Consider the following 24147-nt stretch of genomic DNA (forward strand, 5'->3'; position numbering starts at 1 on the left):
AAACACTGTTTGTAAGAACTGTTTATAATTTCCCTTCCCTCTTTTTTAAAAAAATTTTTGTTTGAAAGTCTTGATTCACACAGGTACCTTTTTCTTTTTAACCCCAGGTGTTCTATGCCACCTCTGAATGTTCCCATAAAATTTTTGACAGTTTATGGATTGTGAATTCTAGTTAGTGCTTTTAAAATGAACTGCTTTTGACAACTTTCCAGCTGAGCAGTGAGCTTTTCAATTTCCTGCTGAGGCATTTCACTTCGACTCCAGTTCAGCCTGCTGTTATTAAGGTCTATCAACAGAAGAGATAGGCCACAGAAATTGTGATGTAAAAGAACTCTTTTGTTGGGATTGAAGGTGATTTTTATTTAAAAATCTAAAAAGTGTGATATGTTAAGATTTATGTATATCTATAAAAATATACTAACATAAAATGCTAAAGGAAATATTAAAACATCAACTTAAAATCTAAAAAAAATATGTTCACTTGAAAGATTTCATTTACAACTCTTTCTGTGGAAGGAAATTTTCTTAAAAATGATGAATACATATATAAAATTACCATAAAATTTTTAAAAATATTTATTTATTTATTTATTTATTTATTTATTTTTAGAGAGAGGTGAAAGGAGAAAGAGAGGGAGAGAAACATCACTGTGCTGTTGCCTCTCATGCGTCCCCAACTGGGGAACTGACGTACAACCTAGTCATGTGCCCTGACTGGGAATAGAACGAGTGACACTTGGTTCGCAGGCTGACGCTCAATCCACTGAGCCACAGCAGCCAGGCCTTCCAAAAATTTTTCTGTTGTAAAATTTTTGACAGTTAGAGATGTCTAGATAATATAAATTAAATGCAATGGAGGTAAGCATATATCAAATATAATGTATTGAACCTTTTTTTAATGCTTTATTTGTTTTAAAATTTTATTACATTAAAATATATTTTTGCCTGAGTCCTTCAAAAAATCTGAATCAGTTGTGCTCTAGATAGCAGAAAAAAATAACTGTTTCCAAGGTTGTTAATATTTTAATCATGTTTGCTATTTCTACAGTAAGTTTTCAGAGTATTATTATTTCTTTGAATATGGGTTGGTTATTTTTTGTCATCTCTGAAGTTTTTGAGAGGCAAGATAGGTAGGAAACCTTAATTAAAGTTCCTCCTCCACTGCTTATGAGCCTTGAAGAAGGTAACTTACTTCTGCATTTTCTCCTTTTCTAAAATAAGGATTTAGCTTTAGATGACCTTCAAGGGATCTTGCAGCTATAAAATTGTGTCTTCGTTTAGTAGTGTAATTAAAGAATGTTCAGGGGCTTAAAATCACATTTCAAGGCTATCTCCAGAGATACTTTATATTTAATAGAGTTCTACACAAGAACCAATGTTTGAGATTATTAAGCTTACACAGTTATATTAATTTTGAGTGATAATGATACTCTGGTCAAGCAGAGTATACAGGTGCCTACTGTATTCAAATCTTTGTGCTCCATCTTTCAGTGTTGTATACATTGCATACATATACATACTGTACACTCTCTGTACTAGTTTTCATGTCACTTATTTGTTTTCATTTTTAAATCATTTTTATTTTTCCATTAAAGTTGACATACACTCTTACATTAGTTTCAGGCATACACCCCAGTGATTAGACATTACATAAGTTACTAAGTGATCATTTTGATAAATCTCACATCCATTTGATACTGTGCATAGTCATTATAATATTATTGACTATATTTCCTATGCTGTTCTTTACATCCCCATGACTATTCTGTAATAACCAATTTGTGCTTCTTAATCTCTTCTACTTTTTTATCCATCCCTCCAACCTCTCCTCCTTCTGGCAATCATCAAAATGTTCTCTATCTAGGAGTCTATTTCTTTATTACTTGTTCATTTTTCAAAAATTCTGCAGTTTACTCAAAAGCCATAATAAAAAAACGTGTAGGAAAAAGTTAGAGACAGGCAGTTATTCATCATGTGCCTTTTTTGAACTCTATGTCAGTAAATTATCAAAATAATTGACCAGGACGCTATTGATTTTATCAATATATTTGGTGTAGAAAGTGAATTATATCTTTTTCAGGCATAGAAATTGGATAATATGTGAGTTAGGCAAACATTTAAAAATTTTAACTTTGAGACAAATTTATGCCAGCCCTTGTTAGCTCAGGAAAGAGGTAATAAGTAGAGGTAGCAATTAGTACACATATTTTTTAAAGTAGTTGACATAGGAAAAGTAGAGCTGCAGATAGTCATCTCAAGCATGATCTAGGGAAAGAGGTACCATATATATGAATGATTTAATTCTTTGAACAGTTGTAATCCCAGTGGATTACTAAAGGAAATATAACTACTCTATTTTCTCTGTTTTATGCTCATCACGTACTTTTCTTACATTTTTATTTCCATAATGAATATAATCCACAAGCAGTTTTAACCAAAAGTAAACTATAAATTGGTGACTTTCCAATTCTATCATTGGAAAATATTCATCAAAATAATTGCAGTATTTGTTATAAGTAAGATGCTTGGAGCCTACCCTAAACCTAATAAATCAGAATCTCTGGATGTGAGGTGGTTCGATCAACCGGCTTCCAGGTGATTTTTGAGAACCACTGTCCTGAGCAATAACCAGTTCCAGTCATTGAGCCAGTGTATCTACCATTACAAGTAAAAATTTAGAATATTGATTTGCAGGTAAATCTCCTGCTGCTTTGATTTGTATGAATCATTTCATTAGGGCTCCTGAGGGAGCTGATATATCAGTTTCTGATTTTACAGGGTTGAGTGAACCAGACAATCCATCAGTTATCAACATTTAAAACTACCCCAGATGTGAAGTTTATTATCATTACTATTTTACCCAGGTATAATGCATTAAGTGGCTTCAGTTACTTTTCAATTTACGAAAGAAATCTTCCAGCCCTAGCCAGGTGGCTCAGTTGGTTGGAGTGTTGTCCTGTACACCAGAAGGTTGTAGGTTTGTTCTCTGGTCAGGGTACATACCTGGGTTGTGGGTTTGATCCCTGGTTGGGATGCGTATGGGAGGCAACTGATCGATGTTTCTCTCTCACATCAATGTTTCACTCTCTCTCCCTTCCTCTCTCTAAAAAAATATGAACATATCCACCAATGAGGATTAAGTGAGAGAGAGAGAGAGAGAGAGAGAGAGAGAGAGAGAAAGAGAGAAGGGAAAAAGGGAGGGAGGGAGGAAGGAAGGAAGAAAGGAAGGGCAGGAGGAATCTTCCAGATTGTGCTATGGCTTTTGGGGAATATTCTGGAAATATTTTTGTTCTCTTCAATGAAGTATAAATCCTGTGAACAACTTGTTTTATTTTTTTGGTAGCATTTATTTATCTTCTATATCAGAAAAAAAGGAAAATAACAAAAAATATGTTTTTTTTCTTATTCTGTACCCTAACTATGAATTTGCTATTTTCATTGTTATTAATATAAACTTTCACTTAGTGTGTACCTGGGCAATCTGTTTTTTAACCACCTCTGAAGAAGTGCAGAAAAAACTGTATGAAGAGATAGACCAAGTTTTTGGGAAGGGTCCTATTACCCCAGAGAAAATTGAGCAGCTCAGGTAAGAACACAAGAAAAGGAGGAGGAGATCATTAAAAGGTAAATTTGAACTGGTTTTACTATCCAGTTTAAAGCTGATGCTAGTATCTAGGAAAGCTATACATCTATATGGGACTTAAAATATTTACATAAGATTTTAATAGATAACTTAATTTACTTTATGGTAGTTCTGGAAAGCTTTACATTAGTCTTTATAAAATAGTGTCAGTGATGTCACATACATGGAACATTCATACCTTGTTGGTGGGAATGGAAAATGATACAATCCTATAGGAAAACAGTGTGGTGGGAACTTAGAAAGTTAAACATACACTTACCATATGACCCAGCGATTCTATCATCCACCCAAGAGAAATAAAAACAAATGTCCACACAAACCTGTATGCAAATGTTCATAGCAATATTATTTATAGTAGCAAAAAACTGGAAGCATTCCAGATGTTCATCAACTGGTGAATAAAAAAATTGTGTTATTTCAATACCATGGAATGTTACCAAGTAATGAAAAGTAACAATAGTTTAAAAGGAAGTCTAGGCCCTGGCCAGGTAGCTCAGTTGCTTAGAGCAGGGGTTACCCTGGGCCGTGCTGCTAGCGAAACTTGCCTGAGCTCCACCTCCTATCACCCACCTCCTCTGCCCACAGACCACGAGCCAGTGAAGCTCACCTGAGCTTGGCCTCCACCTCCCCCTGCCCCCAGCACCCTTGTCTTTTTCGAAACCAGTCCCTGGTGCCAAAAGTGTTGGGGACGGCTGGCTTAGAGCATTGTCTCTATATGCCGAAAGTTGTGGGTTCAATCCCTGGTCAGGGCATGTACAAGAATCAACCAATGAATGCATAAATAAGTGGAACAATAAATCAATGTTACTCTCTCTCTCTCTTCCTCTGTCTCTAAAATAATTTTAAAAAGCAAGTCTAAATGTTTTCACTTGTCAAACATCTAATTATGAAAGCAGAGAAATTAATTGTTGGGACCCTTGACCATCTTAGACTGTTGGGAGGATTGGATAAAATACAAGCTAATGTTGCCTTTTCATGCTAACATATGAGAAGTTGATTTCATCAGATTAAGAATAGCCTTACAGATAGTGTATCAGAAGCATATACCTTGAATAAGCTTCTGTCCTTCTGAGGATACAGCATTGAAGTTAACCAAACCTCCCACTTATCACTAATGGGAAGTCTTGGACATCGCAGATGATCACTGTCTTGGGCTGGCCTATGCAGATAATTCTCACCCTCTGCACAAGTCATTCACTGCATTTCTCCAGTGGGTGGGTTTTATTACTGTGAAGAAAAACTTATTTCTACCACATGATTTGACACTAAAAATTATTAAAAGAGCCTTGACTACATAGCTCAGTTGGTTAAAGTATTGTCCAACTACACCAAGCTTGCAGGTTTGATCCCTGGTCAGGACACAAACAAGAAGCCACCAATAAATGTATAAATAAGTGAAACAATAAACCAATGTTTCTCTCTTTCCCCCACCTTCCCCTCTCTAAATAAATAAAAAAAATTTTTAAATAGAAATTAAAATAAGAAATTGTTTAAAAGAAGTTAACAAAACTAAAGCCACTGTTAAAAAAAAAAAAACACCCAATGTGTGTGTATCTATCATTTTTATGCTTGGGACCAGTTTTATTATTTTTGGAACTATTACAAGACTTCTGCTAAACATGTTGAATGTTAAGAGGAAACGGACTCTTGGCAAATGTGGAAAACCAGTTATAGAAAATGTCTCTGCTAGAGCTCAAGAAACATCAGGGGAGGCACAGAGAAGCTTGTCTTCCCACTTCTCTAACTGCCCAAAACAGAGGAGTTGCCATGAAGATAAATATGACTTACATTGTTATCTTTACTTTTATATTTACAGACAAAAGACCATAAAATAATACATATCAGTTAAATCTACTTATAATGTAGTTGAGTACAACATAGAATTGCTTTTCTTAACTGATGTAAGGAAAGTACTAATTTTAATATAAAAAATAAAGTATTATCAATACACACAACAAAATGGAAAATCTCATGCTAAGAGAAGTCAGACACAAAGATTGCCTACAATATGATTTCATTTAGGTGAAATTATGGAAAAGGCAAAACTGTTGTGGTAGAAGGCAGATCAATGGAGGGGATCAACTACAAAGGGCCATGAGTAAAGGTGTAGGATGAGGGAACTGTTCTTGTTCTATGTCTTGTAGTTGTGGTTACACAATTGTATGGCATTACTAAGATTTATAAAAATATACAGCTAAAATAAATAATTTTTTTTTAGATTTCACATATATATGAAATCAGAAACTAATATATTGTACATCAACTGTAATTGAAAAATAAAAAATTATTTTGAAATATAGATATTTTTTATATGCAAGTAATAATTTAAAAGATTTTTTTAAATAGCAGCTGTGACTACTTAGCAAATTGGAGTCTGAGACTGGGTAAGAAGCAACTCTAATTTGGAACATCTTTCAGCTATAGAAATGATGATAGGGATATAGCCATTGGAAAAAACTTGAAGCCATGGGTTTCAGAGGGAGACTTCTGTTGCAGATTCTTCAAAATGTTGGAAGTTTTATTTATTACATTGACGTAACTACCTTTATTTTTAAAAGTAATATATAGTTGTCTTTTAAAATTTTTATTCAGAAGTGTATGAAGTAGAAGGTATAGGAGGTACATTATTTGTTCTTTTAAGAAAACCTTTAACTCACACCCAAGAATGTATTTATTGATTTTAGAGAGAGAGAAAGGGAGAAAGAGAAAGAGAGAGAGAAACATCGATGTGAGAGAGAGACATAGATCAGTTGCCTCCCGTTTGTGCCCTGACCAGGGATCAAACCCACAATGTAGGTATGTGCTCTGACCCGGGATCAATCCCACAACCTTTTGGTGTACAGGACAATGCTCCAACCAAATGAGCCACCTGGCCAGATCAGAAGGTACATTATTTGTACATGTACTCTTAGGGATAAAAATTGTTAACTATTTTACTACTTTTCCAGATTTTTCTATACATATATACATATATATGTAAAACAAAAAAATTAAAACATTAAAAAGTATGTAACATATAACTCTCCTGTAAATATCTGTTTTTTTTCCTCTAAATATCTTAATGGACAGTATTCTTAGATGCAGTAACTCCACCACAACCTATCAATGATCTAGTTCTGTTGATTCTAGTTTCCAAACAACTTTTAGTTGCAAGTTTAGTTTTACAGTATTCCCTCATTTAGCATGGGTATTACGTTCCAGAAACCCCTGCGAAGTAGGAACCTTACATTTATTCTACACTCTTAAACCTATGTAACTTTAACAACATACGTATATAGTACCACAAAATCCCACAATACAATATAGCAAAAAGTCTGCGATAAATAATTAAATATAATATTTTTAAAAATCCCGCGATACAGTGAGGCCGCAATAAGTGAAGCGTGATATAGCAAGTGACTACTGTAGTTCTTTCCATTGTGCCCATTTTTTCCAGACCACAGTGAACTTGTCTGGGATATTTCAACAGTCTTGGATCTTGCTCCCCCCCAACCCATTCTCCAAATCGATACTGGAGCCTGTGACTGCACACTGTAATCACTTCAGGTGTTTTAAAAATGGATAACCTGGGACCAATCCCAAACCAACAGTCTCTAGCATCAGAAGTTTTCAAGAGCTTCTTGGGTGATTCTAATGTGTAGCCAAAGTTGAGAGTCACTGTGTTGGAGTAATCTTTATATATCTATGAGTCACATCTGATTAGACTACTTACCAATTTTAAATCCTTCAGTGACTTCCGGTTGCTGTTAAGATAAAACTTTAACTCACTAACAGCTTATGAGGCATTTCAATAGCTAAGCTTTGCATTCGTCTCCTACTTTATCTCTTATTACTCGTGCCTGTTCATACCTTGGATCCAGCTATACTGTAATTCTTTTGTTTCTTCAGAGGTACAGCGCTCTTTTATTTCTTCTGGCTTTTGCAGACTATTTCTTCGTCTAGAATCTCTTTTCCCCTCTTTTTTTCTGCAGGTTTCAGTCTAAGTTTATTTTTTTGCATAGTTATTTCTCTAGTTAGGTGCTCCTTCCATGCGTTCCTACTAGTTCCCTGAACTTTCTTTTTAATAACAGTTATTGTGCTTTGGTAATTGATCATCCTTTTTTTTTTAAGTATATTTTATTGATTATGTTGTTACAATATCGCAATTTCTTGCCCCTTTGCTCCCCTCTACCCAGTTAACCCCTTTCCTCCGTCAATCCCACCCCACTTAGTTCATGTCTATGCATCATGCATGTAAGTTTTTTGGCTTTACCCTTTTCTATATCATTCATAACTTCCCTATGTCTATTTTGTATCAACCAATTGTGCTTCTTAATCCCTCCACCATTTCCCCATTTCTCCACCTTCCCCCTCCCAGCTGATAACCCTCCAAATGATCCCCATACCTATGATTCTGTTCCTATTCTGGTTTGCTTAGTTGGATTTTGTTATTTATTTTTTAGATTTAGTTGTTGGTAGTTGTGAGTTTGTTGTCATTTTAATGTTCATAATTTTGATCTTCTTTTTATTAAGTAAGTCCCTTTGACATTTCATATAAAAATAGTTTGGTGATGATGAGTTCCTTAAGCTTTACTTTGTCTGGGAAGCACTTTATCTGCCCTTCCATTCTAAATGATAGCTTTGTTGGATAATCTTGGTTATAGGTATTTGCTTTTCATCACCTTGAATACTTCTTGCCAGCCCCGTTTTACCTGCAAAGTTTCTTTTGAGAAATCAGCTGAAAATCTTATAGGTGCCCCATTTGTAGGTAACTCTCTGCTTTTCTCTTGCTGCTTTTAAGATTCTCTCTTGGCATTTTAATTATGATGAATCTTGGTCCTCTTTGGGTCTAGCTTGTTTGGGACTCTCTGTGCTTCCTGGACTTGTATGTCTGTTATCTTCACCAGATTTGGGAAGTTTTCCTTCATTATTTTTTCTCATAAGTTTTCAATTTCTTGCTCTTCCTCTTCTCCTTGTGGCACCCCTATGGTTCAGATGTTGGCACGTTTAAAGTTGTCCCAGAGGTTTTTAAGCCTTTCCTCATTTTTTTCAATTCTTGTTTCCTCATTCTGTAGTAGTTGACTGTTTTTTTCTTCCTTACATTCCTCATCATTGATTTGAACCCCAGTTTCCTTTCCTTCACCACTGGTTTTGTGTGGATTTTCCTTTGTTTCATTTAGCATAGCTTTCACTTCTTCCCTTATGCATTTGCCATACTTAAGGATATCCGTCAAGTCTGTGAGCATCTTTATCACCAGTGTTTTGAACTCTGTGTCTGTTAGGTTGGCTATCTCCACGTCGCTTAGTTCTCCCACTGGAAACTGTTCCCCCTTTTGGGCCATACTTTTCTGTCTCCTCAACTTGATGGGCTTCTGTTTGTTTGCCTCTGTATCTTAGGTAGAGCTGATGCTCCTGTTATGTTGTAAGGGGTGGAGCCTTAGGTAGTCATCAGTACAGGGTGACCCGTTTCACCATGTAGTGGTGCTATATGTGGGGGAGGGGTCTAAGAGAGAACAATGCCGCTTGCTCAGCACTCGCCCCTTTTCTTGGCACTTCTCCCACTTCCGTATGGGACTGGGGCCTCTCTAACTGTTGTCCTGGCTGTCGTTCCCAGGGTGGGTGGGTCTGTGGATGTTCTAGGACCATGCGGGCCCTTTAAACAAGCAGACTCTGCTGAGAGACCAGCAGTTTCTTCCTCTGCCCCAATCCCCACTGGTTTGCATGGTCAGAATCAATGAGGCTTTATTTTCCTGAGTACTGGGACTTTGAGCTGTGCGATCTGGTCTGGTGCTGGGAGCACTCCCAGGTGTCCCTCCCTACTTTTTAAAACGTGTGATTGCGCTTTCCACCTGCCTGCTGCTGCTGCCACCACACCTTGTCCTCTCTGCCCCTCCTACCTGTCTGGATGAGTATTTCTTCTTTATATGTTTGTTTGTTGGACTGATATGCAGCTTGATTTTCTGGAACTTCTGGTTGTCTCTAGTTTTGAGGTAGTTGTATTCCTTTTTAGTTGTGGAGGGAGATGCAGTGTGTCTGTCTAGGCCTCCTTTTTTGGCCAGAAGTCCCCGTAATTCTTCATCCTTGATGTCCCTGCTTTTCTCCCTTCCCCTGTCAACTAGACTTTGTCTTCCTTTGAGATTATCTGTCTTGTTCACTGCTGTAGCTGAGTATCTAATGCAGTGCTTCTAATGTCCATATGCAATAAATATTTGTTCAATGCAATAAATATTTGTTCAATGGGGAAAGGAAGGATGTGTCCTCTTTGGTTCTTGTTGTTTTTAGATATTATAAACAATCAGCATTCCTGTGCTTACATCTTTGTTAATATTTCTAATTGTTTCTATTAATAAGTAATGATATTATTATTTAACGATATATGCAGTAATATAGTGCCTCATTTTTTAAACCTCTTAAAATCAAAATAATAATAGAATCCATGAGGTTCTTTTAGGGTTAAAAGAGATACTACCTAGAAACTATTAACAGAACTGGTTCATGGCAAGATTTCAATACATTTTAGTTTTATTCTTCTCATTGTGATGCACACTTAATATTCTTATACTATAAATTGCCAAATTACCCTTCAGAAAGGTTATGCCAATTTATATTTCTACTAATCAACTATGAATGTCTTTTTCCCCATTTTTATTTATATGTTTATTGTCATTTCTTTTCATTTTTGTTAATATCGCAAGTAAAAAAATGTTTTGGTTAATAATTTTTCCATTATTAGTGAGGTTGAGTACCATTTCATATGTTTGCAGGCCGTTTGTATCTATTTTGTTAATTTTTTATTTATATTTTCTTTCCATATAGCTATTGGGGTGTTTGATTATTTTGATTATGTAATTTTAAAGAGCTTTGTACATTAAAGATATATTTACTGTAAATATTTTTCTAGTTTTTAAATTTACATATAATTGCAAATATATTTTTTAAAGTTTCATAATCAGATTATTTGTATTTTTCTTTAGTGTTTCTATCATTGTTTCAATATTTATATAACTTTATTAGTAGAGTCCTTTATTAAAATTTTTATTAACTTCTGTATTAAAAACAAAGGACTTTTCACTCAAAAATGATAAAAATGTTGTTTTGAGTTTTCTTCTGGTACTTTTTTGTTTTTCACATAACATTTTCTTCACTTTAAAAAAAATTTACATATTTATTTATTTTAATTGTCTTCTATTACAGTTGTCCCATTTTCCCCTATTGCTCACCCCTGTCCTGCCCAGTCCCCCTTCTCCCAGTCAGTCCCTGCCCTATTCATGTTCATGGGTCATTCATATTAGTTCCTTGACTAGCCCCTTCCCCTTCTTTACCCCCTCTTTTCTGGTACTTTTAAAGATGTTTTTATTTGTTTAAATCTTTACCCACCTACGCTTTATATACTTCTAATATATAACATATCTTCATATAAGAAAGGATTATCATGTGACTATTTGACATTAGGAAGGTTATGAAAGTTGTTGAATGACATTTTGAAATGTATGTATGTTTCAAATTGGTTCTCTCAAAGTAAAGATCTTCAAAAAAAATTTTTTTTGAACAGATATTGTCGGCAGGTGCTTTGTGAAACAGTTCGAACTGCCAAACTGACCCCAGTTTCTGCCCAGCTTCAAGATATTGAAGGAAAGATTGACAAATTTATTATTCCTAGAGAGGTAGGAAACATTTAATCTACTTACCTCATTCAATTATTATTTTCAACTCTTTTAGTCTATTTTTTAAATTGTATTGTTTAAAGTGTCCATAAAAATGCTAACCATTATTAAATCAAAAACACAATCATATTAAATGACAAAATAATATACAAGGTTTGTCCGGAAGGTATCCAGCCATATAATATGAAAAATAGAGACATTTATTGAAGAAGATACAAGATACAAGAAACATTGTACATAGAACAATGGTGCCTCTGTCCCCTTCAATGTAGGCACCTTGGGACCTCACATAGTTATCCCAGTCACCATCAGCAGCCCGTCGTATTTTCCTGTATCTCATTGATGGTCTGAAATTCCTCCCCGTTCAAAGGTGATTTTAGTTTTTGGAAAATCCAGAAGTCGCAGAATGCCAAATCTGGGCTGTAGAGAGGCTGAGTCACCTGGGTAATTTGATGTTTTGCCAAAAAGCTCTGCACAAGGTGTGATGCATGAGCTGATGCATTGTTGTAACAAAGCTGCCAATCACCAGTTGCCCATAGCTGTGGCCTTCTGAATCATCCAGATATTTTCCGTGGACAAATGTTCAAGCTTATGCAAAATGTGATGCATATTTGTTGCTCTACTGGTTCAGTCATTTTGAATGCGACGACCACAAAGTACACAGGCTCATTCAATGGCATCTACCTCCCCTACTGACTAGTACAGTGAAGTCATCATTGTTCATGCATGCACATTCTAGTCCATTCTCCTTGGCTGCCAGGTTATATCGATGGCATGCAAACTGTTCTTGTTACATAAACAATGGCTGGACTTTTTCTGGACATACCTCTTATATTTGTCTTAAAGTTCAATATAAAGAAAAGTTCCCTTCCCTGTTGGTACTGCTGTTAATAGTTTAGTGTGTATTTTTATAGATTTTTTTGTGTGTATGTATATCACCTTGTGTGTCTGTATATGCACATAGATGTATATATATTTAAAAAACTGAATTTATATGTGAAAGATTACTCTTTATATACTGTTCTTTAATTTTCTTCTTTTATTGAGTGTATCATGGCTACTAGTGCAACTGGCACTTGATACAGATCCAACTCATTATTTTTAATGGAGGCTGAGTATGCCATGTGTTGGTGATGGAGAAAATGGCACCAGGTGTTAGACTGGTGGCGTCAGACTTACCTTGGTTCAGCAACCTCAGTACTTGAGTTCTGGCTAGGAAAGAATTCAGAGCCAAGACTCAAACTATAAGAGATAGTTTCTTTAGAAAGTCACAGAAGTAGAAGTGATTCATAAAAGTTACATAGGCAAAAGAAGGGTCCTTGGAGCTCAGGAGAGGAGAAGGTAGAGGAAATGAGCCTTGGGGGATGAGGAGGGAGAGGAGAAAGGCTTGTGGGTTCTGCCAGGAGGGAGAGTGGGCTGGATCTTCTTCCTAAGGCCTTTTAAGTATGAGGATTTTAGAGTAGGCCCCAGCTTTCCAGATATGTCCTTTCAGGGATGTGACCTCCACTGATTGGTTGGCACCAGGGCAGGGGTCATTAGTCACTGCAGCTGGTCTTGAGGTCAGTTGTGGGGTCATTTACCTGGTTTTGCTTCTTTTGGGGGGTCTGAAGCTGAAATACAACTGAGGCCTAAATGTATTTGCTGCAGGTCAGAACCTCCTTGTCCTGAGGCTTAATGCTTACGGGCTATTCTCTGGTCCCCTTGTTCCCCTTCTAAAGGAGTCTAACCTGCATGCAACATGCCAGGGAGGAGAGGTTAGGGGAGGGTTCAAACCACATGACCAGTAATATGCCAGGGGAGGAAAGGTCAGTTTCTGGGCACCCAGGGCTTTCCGCCCTGGTGACCTTCTGTACTGGCCCATCATCCTTGCTCTGCTCCTATCTGTCTAACTGCCTACCACACATGTATCATAATTTTATTTAAGCAGTCCTCATAGATGGAAATTAGATTGATATTTTTAATTACAAGTTATATACTTGTAGTGGTATTGGATAGAGCTTTAGAAATGGAGTTTTGGGGTCAAACTGCATATGTATGTTAAATTTAAATTGCCATCTAAAAGGCAGATTTATTTTTATCAATAATATGTGAGAAAGCTTTTTCTCTTCATATCCTTACCATCTCTGGCTTTATGAATCTCATATATTTTGTGAATTTTATATAAAAATTGTCTTATGATTTTAATTTGCTATTCCCTAATTATTGGAGAGATTGAGCAGCTTTATATATATATGTATATATATACATATATATGTAAATTTTATATTTATTCTTTTGTGAATTATCTGCTTGTAACTCAGCATTCTTCCTAGCGAATTTATATGCCTTTTTGTATATTATATATACTGTCAGTTATATGGCAAATATTTTTTCTTGGTATTATTTACTCTTACTGGTATTCATTATGATATGTTTTGTTCCATTTTGACTGGATGCAGTTTTTAAAATTTTTATATAGTTTAGTCTGCTATTGCTTTATGGCTTTTGTGACATCTTAGGGATGTCTTCCCCACTATAAAATTACCAAAATAATGGTCTCTGTTTTCTTCTATTATTTTATGTTTTTAATTTGTATTTATTATCTATATTAAAAGAACATTTAGGATGAGTTGACTTTCTGGGAGTCATTTTGTCAGTGTTGACTAACTCGAGTATATATTTTTTGCAGACCCTTGTTCTTTATGCTCTTGGTGTGGTACTTCAGGATCCCAGTACTTGGCCATCACCATACAAGTATGAAATATTTGTCACTGTCATTGTGATTGTTGAGTTTTATGTGTTGTATATTTTGTATTCCTTTTCTATGTTTTGAGGAGAAAATTTAATATGTGGCAATGATACATTTATATCTTCCCTTCACTATTTTTCTTTCATGAATCTGCTGTCTGCTACTCTTTGTCTCTCCTATTACTGCTTCTATCCTAAGATCTATTTAATTACCTGATCTCTCCAACTATTTTTTAATTTCTTTTTGTAAAAAGATTTTATTTATTTATTTTTAGAGAAGGGGGAAGGGAGGAAGGAAGAGGGGGAGAAACAATGATGTGTGAGAGATACATTGATTGGTTGCTTCTCACATGCCCTTAACTGGGGACCTGGTGCACAACCCAACCATGTGCCCTTACTGGGGATCGAACTGGTGACCCTTCAGTTCACAGGCCAACATTCAATCCACTGAGCCACACCAGCCAGGGCTCCTTGGAAGAAGTTTGACTACATACTTTCTCAGCTGCCTGATGGTCCAGAACCCATCTGCATCTAGGTGCTGACTATGACCCTCTCCTTTTAGACACAGACAGGACTTGGCATACCCTCAACTACTGGGAGCCACTACAAAGGGCTTGAATAGTCACAGAAGTTTCAGAGGCAATCAGCTCCAGCTGGGCTAATTAATAGGCTTTATCTCCTACACAAGACTTCTGTCAAGACTGGCTCTTTTATCTAATGTGAAGAAACCAACAGAGGAAGCCATGGAAATGAAGAAACAATGGAATATGTTCCAAACAAAAGAGCAAGATAAATCCTCAGAAACTGATCTTAAGAAAATGGATATAAGTGAATTACACAATAGAGAATTCAATATAACATCATCATGATGCTCACAGAGGTCAAGAGAGCAATCCACGAACAAAGTATGAATTTCAAAAGAGATAGAAAGTATTAAAAAATACCAAGCAGTTTGCATTTCTCTGATGATTGGTGACATGGAGCATCTTTTGATATGTCTATTGGCCATCTGTATGTCCTCTTTGGAGAAGTGTTTATTCAGGTCCACTGACCATTTTTTTAATTGGATTGTTTGGGGGTTTTTTGGTGTTACATTGTATAAGTTCTTTATAAATTTTGGATATTAACCCTTTATCAGATGTATTGTAGGTGAGTATCTTCTTCCATTCAGTATGTTGTCTTTTTGTTCTGTTGAGAGTTTTCCTTTGCCATGCAAAAACTTTTTAGTGTGATGTAGTCTCATTTGTTTATTTTTTCTTTTGTTTACCTTGCCCAAGGTGATATATATAAAAAAAATTACTAAGAAGAATTACAGAGATTTTACTGCCTATGTTTTCTTATAGGAGTTTTTATGGTTTTGAGTCTTACATTTAAGTTTTTAACGTATGGTGTAAGGAGATGTTCTAGTTTCATTTTCTTGCATGTATCTGTCCAATTTTCCCAACACCATTTATTGAATAGACTATCTTTACCCCATTGTATGTTTCTGCCTCCTTTGTCAAATGTTAATTGACCATGCAGGTGTAGGTTTATTCCTGGGCTCTCTATTCTGTTCTATTGAGTTATATGTCTGTTTTCATGCCAGTACAATGCTGTTTTGATTACTATAGCCTTGTACTATAGTTTGATATTAGGTAGTGTGATGCCTCCAACTTTGTTCTTCTTTCTCAAGATTGCTGTGGTTATTTGGGATCTTTTATTGTTCCATATAAATTTTTATATTATTTAGTTCTGTGAAAAACACTATTGATATTTTTATAGGAATTTTGTTGAAACTATAGATTGCTTTGAGTAGTGTGGACATTTTAATAATGTTAATTCTACCTATCTGTGAGCACAGTATATGCTTCCATTTATTTGTATCTTCTTCAGTTTCTTTTTTCAGTGTCTTACAGTTTTCCAAGTATAGGTCTTTTATCTCCTTGCTTAAATTTATTCCTAGTTTTTTTTTTTTTAATGCAATTTTAACTAGGATTGCTTTTTAAATTTATCTTTCTGGTAGGTCATTATTGATTTCTAAAAAGGAACTGATTTCTGAATATTTCTTCTTCTTGTCTGAATATTTCTTCTTCTGCGTCTAGGGCTTCCAGTACTATGTTGAATAAGAGTGGTGAGAGTGGACATACATCCCTGTTGTTCCATTCCTGATCTGAAGGGAAACACTTTTAGTTTTTCTCTATTGAGTATGACATTAGCTGTGCATTTGTCATATATGGCCTTTATTACATTGAGGTATGTTCCTCTATTCACACTTTGCTGAGAGTTTTTATCATAAATGGCTGCTGGATTTTGTCAAATGATTTATCTGCATTTATTGATATGATCGTGTGGTTTTTATCCTTCATTTTGTTTATGTGGTATATCATGTTAATTGATTTGTGGATATTGAACCAACCATGCATCCCAGGAATAAATCCCACTTGATTATGGGGTATGATCTTTTTAATGTATTGCTGAATTTAGTTTGCTAATACTTTGTGGAAGATTTTAGCATCTATGTTCATCAGGGATACCGGTCTATAATTCTCTTTCTCTGTTGTGTTTTTATCTGGTTGTGGAATTAAGATAATGCTATCTTGGTAAAATAAGCTTGGGAGTCTAACCTCCTTTTGAATTTTTTGAAATAGTTTGAGAAGGGTAGGTTTCAATTCTTTAAATATATGGTAACATTCACCTGTGAAGCCATCAATCCAGGATTTTTGTTTGTTGGGAGTTTTTGATTATTGCTTTTATTTCATTGGTTGTAATTGGTCTGTTCAGGTTTTATTTCTTCTTGATTCAGTCTTCGAAGACTGTATGTTTCTCGAAATATATCCTTTTTTTTCAGATTGTCCCATTTGTTGGCCAGTAGTTGTTCATAATATTGTCTTATGATCCTTTGTATTTCTGTGGTGTCAGTTGTTACTTCTCTTTTATTTCTTTTTTTATTAAATATTTTATTGTTGTTCTATTACAGTTGTTCCAATCGTGCCCCCCCCTTTGCTCCCCTCCACTATTCCACCCCCCTCTTCCACAGTCAGTGCCCACACTGTTTCCATGTTCATGGGTCATTCATACATATTCTTTGACTAGTCCCTTCCCCTTCTTTCTAACCTTATCTTCCTTACCCCCTCCCCTCTGGTCGCTCTCAGTCTGTTCCTTGTTTCCATGCCTCTGGTTCTATTTTGCTCCTTTGTTTTATTCATGAGGTTCATCTTATAGGTGAGATCATATGGTAATTGTCTTTCATTGCTTGGTTTATTCACTTATCATAATACTCTCCAGTTCCATCCATGCTGTCATGAAAGGCAGGAGTTTCTTCTTACTTTCTGCTGCGTAGTGTTCCATTATTTATATGTACCACAGTTTTTTGATCCACTCATTTACTAACAGGAACTTAGGCTATTTCTAGCACTTGACTATTGTAAATAATGCTGCTATTAACATATGGTTGCCCAGATTCTTTTGAATTGGTGTTTTAGGATTCTTTGGGTATATTCCCAGCAGTGGAATCACTGAGTCAAAAGGCAGTCCTGGTCTTTTGCCCATTTTTAAATTGGATTTTTTGTCTTCCTGGTGTTGAGTCACATGAGTTCTTTGTGTATTTCGGAGATAAAACCCTTGCCTGGGTATCGATGGCATATATGTTTTACCATATAGTCGGATCCCTTTTCATTTTGCTGATGTTTTCTTTAGCTGTGTAGAAGCTTTTTAATTTGATGTAGTCCTATTTGTTTATTTTTTCCTTTATTTCCCTTGCCCTAAGGGATATATCAGCAAAAATATTGCTGCATGGAGTATCTGAAATTTTACTGCCTATGTTTTACTCTAGGACTTCCATTGTGTATCACTTATAGTTAAGTCTTTTATCCATTTAGAATTCATTCTGGTGTATGGTATAAGTTGGTAGTCTAGTTTCATTTTTTTTGCATGTACCTGTCCAAATCTCTCAACACCATTTATTGAAGAGGCTATTTTTACTCCATTTTATGCTCCTGCCCTCTTTGTCAAATATTAATTGAGCATAGAGACCTGGGTTTATATCTGGGCTCTCTATTCTGTTCCATTGATCTATATGTCTGTTCTTATGCCAGTACCATACTGTTTTGATTACAGTGGCCTTGTAGTATAGTATCAGATATTGTGATCCCTCCTGCTTTGTTCTTCTTTCTCAAGATTGCTGAGGCTATTCGGGGTTGTTTTTGGTTCCATATAGATTTTTCAAATATTTGTTCTAGATCTGTAAATTATGCCATTGGTATTTTAATAGGGATTGCATTGAATCTATAGATTGCTCTGGATAGTTAATTCTTCCAATCAATGAACATGGTATATGCTTTTATTTATTCGTATGTTCCTTAATTTCTTTCTGCACTGTTCTATACTATTCTGAGGACAGGTCTTTTACCTCCTTGGTTAAGTTTATTCCTAGGTACTTTATTTATCTCATTACTATAGTAAATGGGATTTTTTCCTAGTTTTTGTTTCTGATATCCTATTGTTGGTATATAAAAATGCCTTTGATTTCTGAGTATTGGCTTTGTATCACACTTTTTTACCAAATTCATTTATTAGGTCAAGTAGTTTTTTGGTGGAGACTATAGGGTTCTCTATGTATACTATCACGTCATCTGCAAATAATGACATTTTTACTTCCTCCTTTCCAATTTGGATGCCTTTTATTTCTTTTCCTTGTCTGATCACTGTAGCTAGAACTTACGTTGAATCAAAGTGGTAAGAGTAGACACCCTTGTCTTGTTCCTGATCTTAGGGAAAAAGGTTTTAGTTTTTGCCCAGTGGGTGTGATGTTTGCTGTAGGTATGCTCTCTCTATTCTGACTTTGCTGAGTGATTTTTATAATAAATGGGTGCTGGACATTATCAAATGCTTTTTCAGCATCATGTGATTTTTGTCTTTCATTTGTTTATGAGTGTATTCCATTTATTGATTGCAAATAGTGTACCATCTTTGCATCCCTGGGATGAATTACACTTGATCATGGTGTGTGATTTTTTTAATGTATTTCTGGATCCAGATTGCCAATAGTTTGTTGAAGATTTTAGCATCTATGTTTTTCAGAGATATTCCCCTTAGTTTTCTTTCTTTGTTGTGTCTTGACCTGGTTTTGGAATTACAACAAGAGTGGCCTCATAGTAAGAATTTGGGAGTCTTCCCTCTTGGATTTTTTAGAATAGTTTGAGAAGGATAGGAGTTAACTCTTCTTTAAATATTTTGTAAAATTCACCTGTGAAGCCGTCTGGTCCACGGCTTTTGTGTGCTGCGACTTTTTGATTGCTGCTTCAATTTTACTGTTGTTATTAGTCCATTTAGGCTTTTTGCTGCTTCTTGATTGAATTTTAGAAGCTTGTATGTTCCTAGAAATTTGTCCATTTAACCCAGGTTGTCCAATTTATTGGCATATGTTGTTCATAGTAAATTCTTACAACCTTGGTATATCTGTGGTATTGGTTGTAACCCTTCCTTTCTGATTTTATTTATTTGGGTCCTTCTCTTTTTTACTTGATGAGTCTGGTTAAAGGCTTGTCAATTTTGTTTATTTTTTCAAAGAACCAGCTCTGGATTTATTGATCCTTTGAATTGTTTTATTAGTCTCTATGTCATTTAATTGTGCTCTGATCTTGGTTATTTCCTTCCTTCTACTTGCTCTGGGCTTATGTGTGTTGTTGCTGCTCTAGTTCTTGTAGATGTAGGATTAGGTTGTTTATTTGAGATCTTTCTATCTCTTTTTTTATGTTTGCCTGTATTGCAATAAACTCTCTCTGGATTGCCTTCGCTGTTTACCATAGGTTTTGAGCTATTGTGTGTTCATTTTCATTTGTTTCCAGAACTTTTTTATTTCTTCCTTGATCTCATTGTCAACTCATTCATTATATAATAGCATGTTATTCAGGCTCCATGAATTTGAATGTTTTTGAGTTTTTTGCTTGAGGTTGGTTTATAGTTTCAAGCTATTGTGATCTGAGAAATGCTTGATATGATTTCAATTTTCTTGAATTTGTTGAGGCTTGTTTTGTGTCCTACCATATGGTCTATCTTTGAAAATGTTCCATGTACACTTGAAAAGAATGTATATTTTGCTTTTGGGGGGTGAAAAGTTCTATATATATCAACTAAGTCCATTTGATCTAGAGTATTGTTCAGTGCCACAATACCCTTGTTGTTTCTTTGCTTGGAAGATCTGTCCATTGTTGACAATAGGGTGTTAAAGTCCCCTATAATGAGTGTGTTGCTGTCAATATCTTTCTTTAAGTCCTCCTAGATTTTCCTCATATATTTAAGTGCTCCTATGTTGGGTGCATGTTTGTTTACAAGGGTTATATCTTCTTTTTTTTTAAGTATATTTTATTGATTATGTTGTTACAGTAGTTCCAATTTTTTCCCCCTTTGCTCCCCTCTGTCCAGTACACCCCTTCCCTCCAGCAATCCGACCCCCCCTTTAGTTCATGTCCATGGGTCGTGCAGGTAAGTTCTTTGGATTCACCCTTTCCTATATTATTCTTAACATCCCCCTGTCTATTTCGTACCAACCAATTATGCTTCTTAGTCCCTGCACCATTTCCCCATTTCTCCCCTTCCCCCCTCCCAGTTGATAACCCTCCAAGCGGTCCCCATACGTATGATTCTGTTCCTGTTCTGGTTTACTTAGTTGGATTTTGTTTTTATTTTTTAGATTCAGTTGTTGATAGTTGTGAGTTTGTTGTCATTTTAGTGTTTATAGTGTTGATCTTTTTCTTAAGTAAGTCCCTTTGACATTTCATACAATAATGGCTTGGTGATGATGAGCTCCTTTAGCTTCACCTTGTCTGGGAAGCATTTCATCTGCCCTTCCATTCCAAAGATAGCTTTGCTGGATAGAGTAATCCTGGTTGCAGGTTGCCTTTCATCACATTGAGTACTGCTTGCCAGTCCCTTCCTGCCTGCCAAGTGTCCTCTGAGAAATCAGCTGATAGTCTGATAGGCATCCCCCTGTAGGCAACTCTCCACCTCTCTCTTGCTGCCCCCAGGACTCTGTCTTTATCTTTCACCTTTGGCATCTCAGTCATGATGCATCCTGGTGTGGTCCCCTCTGGGTCCAGCCTGCCCGGGACCCTCCGTGCTTCCTGGGCCAGTATGTTCATCTCCTTCGCAAAATTTGGGAAGTTTTCCTCATTTTTTTCAATTCTTATTTTCTCATTCTGCACTGGTTGACTGTTTTTTTCTTCCTTATGTTCCAAATCATTGATTTGAACCCCGGTTTCCTTCCCTTCACCACGGGTTTTGTGTGGATTTTTCTTCGTTTCACTTAGCATAGCGTTCATTTCTTCTCTTATGCGTTTGCCATACTTAAGCATATCTGTCAAGCCTGTGAGCATCCTTATCACCAGTGTTTTGAATTATTCATCTGTTAGGTTGTCCATCTCCTCATCAATGAGGTTGGCTATCTCCTTATCGCTTAGTTCTCCACTGGAACCTTGATCTATTTCCCCTTTTGGGCCATACTTCTCTGTTTCCTCATTCTGACAGGCTCTTGTGTTTGTTTGCCTCTGTGTCCCAGGTAGAGCTGTCACTCCTGTTATGTTGTAAGGGGCGGAGCCTTAAGGATTTGTCAGCACAGGGCGACCTGTTTCACCACGTTGTGGCGCTATTTGTGGGGGAGGGGTCTGAGAGGGAACAATGCTGCCAGCCCAGCACTTGCCCCTTTTCCAGGCACCTCTCCCATTTCTGCACCACACTGGTGCCCGTCTAGCTGCTGTCCTGGCTGTCGTTCCCTGGCAGACATTCTAGGACTGTGGGGTCCCTTTAAACAAGCAGAATCTGCTGAGACTGGCAATTTCTGCCTCTATCCCAACCCCCACGGGTATGCCCAATCAGAAGCAATGAGACTTGATTTTCCCTAGTGCTGGGATTGTGTGCTGTGAGGTCCGGTGAGGAGCTGGGAACATTCCCCAGGTGTCCCTCCTGACTTTTTAAGACATGGGACTGCGGGTTATATCTTCTTGATGGATTACTCCCTTAAGTATTATATAGTGTCCTCCTTTGTCCCTTTTTATGGCCTTTGTTTTGAAATCTATTTTGACTGATATAAGTTTAGCTACCCTAGCTTTCTTTTCAAGTCCGTTTGCTTGAAATATTTTTTTCCATCCCTTCGCTTTCAATTTTTGTAAATTTTTTTTCTGAGGTGAGTGTCTTGTAAACAGCATATATGTGGGCCATACTTTCTTATCCATTCAGCTACCCTATGTCTTTTGATTGGAGCATTTAATCCATTTACATTTAAGGTTATTATTGATAGGCACTTATTCGTTGCAATTTTTTACCTTTGTACCTATATTCCTCTGTCTCTTTCTTCATCTTCTTAAAGCAGTTCCTTTAGCATCTCTTACAGTGCTTGTTTGGTGGAGATGTATTCTTTTAGCCTTTTTCTTTTTTTTTTTGGTCTGGGAAACTCCTTATTTTGCCTCCCATTTTAAACGAGAGCCTTGCCAGCTAGAGTGGTCTTAGTTGCAGGTTTTGCTTTTTAGTACTTGGAATTCTTCTTGCAATTCCCTTCTGGCTTGTAGTGTTTCTGTTAAGAAATCATTTGATAGCCTTATCAAAGCTCCCTTTTATATGTTACTAGCTGTTTCTCCCCAGCTGCCTTTAAGATGTTCTCTTTGTGGTTGAATTTTGCAATTTTTAATTGTGATGTGTCTTGGCATGGGCTTCTTTGGGTTCATCTTGATTAGGACCCTCTGTGTTTCCTGGACTTGTGTGACTTTTTATCTTATCAAGTTAGGGAAGTTTTCTGTTATTATTTTTTTCAAACAGGTTTTCTATTCTTTGCTTCTCATTTTCTCTTTTTGTTAATCCCTATAATATGGATATTATTACCCTTCATGTTGTACTGTAGCTCCCTTAAACTCTCTTCATTCTTTTTCAGTCTTTTTTCATTTTGATGCTCTGTCTGAGGGTTTTTCTACCTTATCCAACTCACTGATTCAACCCTCTGCTTCATCTAGCCTGCTTTTAATTCCTTCTGATGTATTTTTTATTTCAGATATTGTATTCTTCACTTCCTCCTGGCTCTTATTGATAGTTTCTGTGTCCTTTTTCATGCTGGTATAGTTCACAGCAAGTTCCTTGTAGCCTCCATAGAGTTCCTAGTAGTTCTCACTGAGGTCCTTGAGCATCCTTATAACAATTATTTTGTACTCAGTGTCTGATAGTTTGTTTGCCTCAATTTCATTTAGCACTCTTTCTGGGGACTCCTTTCATGTGGGAGTTGTTTCTTTGTCTTTCCATTTTACATGACTCTTCTTGTTTTTTCCTGCCTGTTAGATTGATCTTTGACTCCCTGTCCTTATGATGTGACTTTTATGATAGGAAGCCTGTGGTACTCAGTGGTGCAGTGTCATTGATCTTCTGAGCTGGATGCTTGTGGGATGCCCTTTATGCCACTTATGTGGACTCTCTGGTTGTAATTGGGTTTTGTTTGTTGTTGGGTCGTTCTTTGGTGGGTCCTTCCCTTTCACTGGCTGACCGAGAGTGACACTGCCAGCCATGTCTTGCATGCTGTTGTACAGGTGCTACTAAAACAAAATCAAACAACCCAGGACACAAACCCACACCTGCAAAAATAACCTCCACCAATAACCACACTATCAATAGCAAATGAGCAAATACTAATAAAGATGTAAGAGGTAAGAAAGAAAAAATGAATATAAGATGACTAACAAATACAAATGATTTTGAGAGGGTGGAAGAAGGAGCAATAATGAGTATGGAACAGGGATGAGATGATGAGAAAAAGAAAAGAAAATTTACATTGTAAATAAAAAAGGAGGGAAGAATGCTAAATGGAGTAAGAAAATGGAAGAGTGTAGTTATGAGGTTTAAACAAAAAAAATTTTTTTTAATATAGTGAAGAAAGTAGGAACCAAATTGGATAAAAGGATCCACCACAGCAATATCAGTGACAAATGAACAAATATTAATGTAGGTGGAGTGGGAATAAGAAGGAAAAAAGGAAGAAAGCAAGCTTATGAGATGTCTAGAGGAAAGAAAGGTAATTTTGAAAGGATAGAGGGAGGAGAAATATTAAGAGTGAGGAATGAAAAACAGGCTAAGACATAAAAGAAACTAAAATTTAAAACAAAAAAATGAAAGGGCAGAAGG

At 36.2% G+C, this 24147-nt stretch overlaps 1 protein-coding gene across 3 annotated transcripts in view; it reads left to right on the top strand.

The window, feature by feature from the left end:
* The window catches only part of CYP20A1 (cytochrome P450 family 20 subfamily A member 1), a 61694-nt gene that overhangs the window by 34220 nt on the left and 3327 nt on the right, over positions 1-24147 (top strand). For all 3 annotated transcript variants that reach the window (XM_090282832.1, XM_090282838.1, XM_090282834.1), the window contains 3 exons: positions 3466-3586; positions 11175-11286; positions 13955-14019. In XM_090282832.1, coding sequence (XP_090138958.1) covers positions 3466-3586; positions 11175-11286; positions 13955-14019 — 298 coding nt within the window. The remainder of the gene's footprint in view (positions 1-3465; positions 3587-11174; positions 11287-13954; positions 14020-24147) is intronic.

Source organism: Furipterus horrens, unplaced genomic scaffold (assembly GCF_987537825.1).
Source record: "Furipterus horrens unplaced genomic scaffold, mFurHor1.1.pri manual_scaffold_1, whole genome shotgun sequence".
Lineage (NCBI taxonomy): Eukaryota > Metazoa > Chordata > Mammalia > Chiroptera > Furipteridae > Furipterus > Furipterus horrens.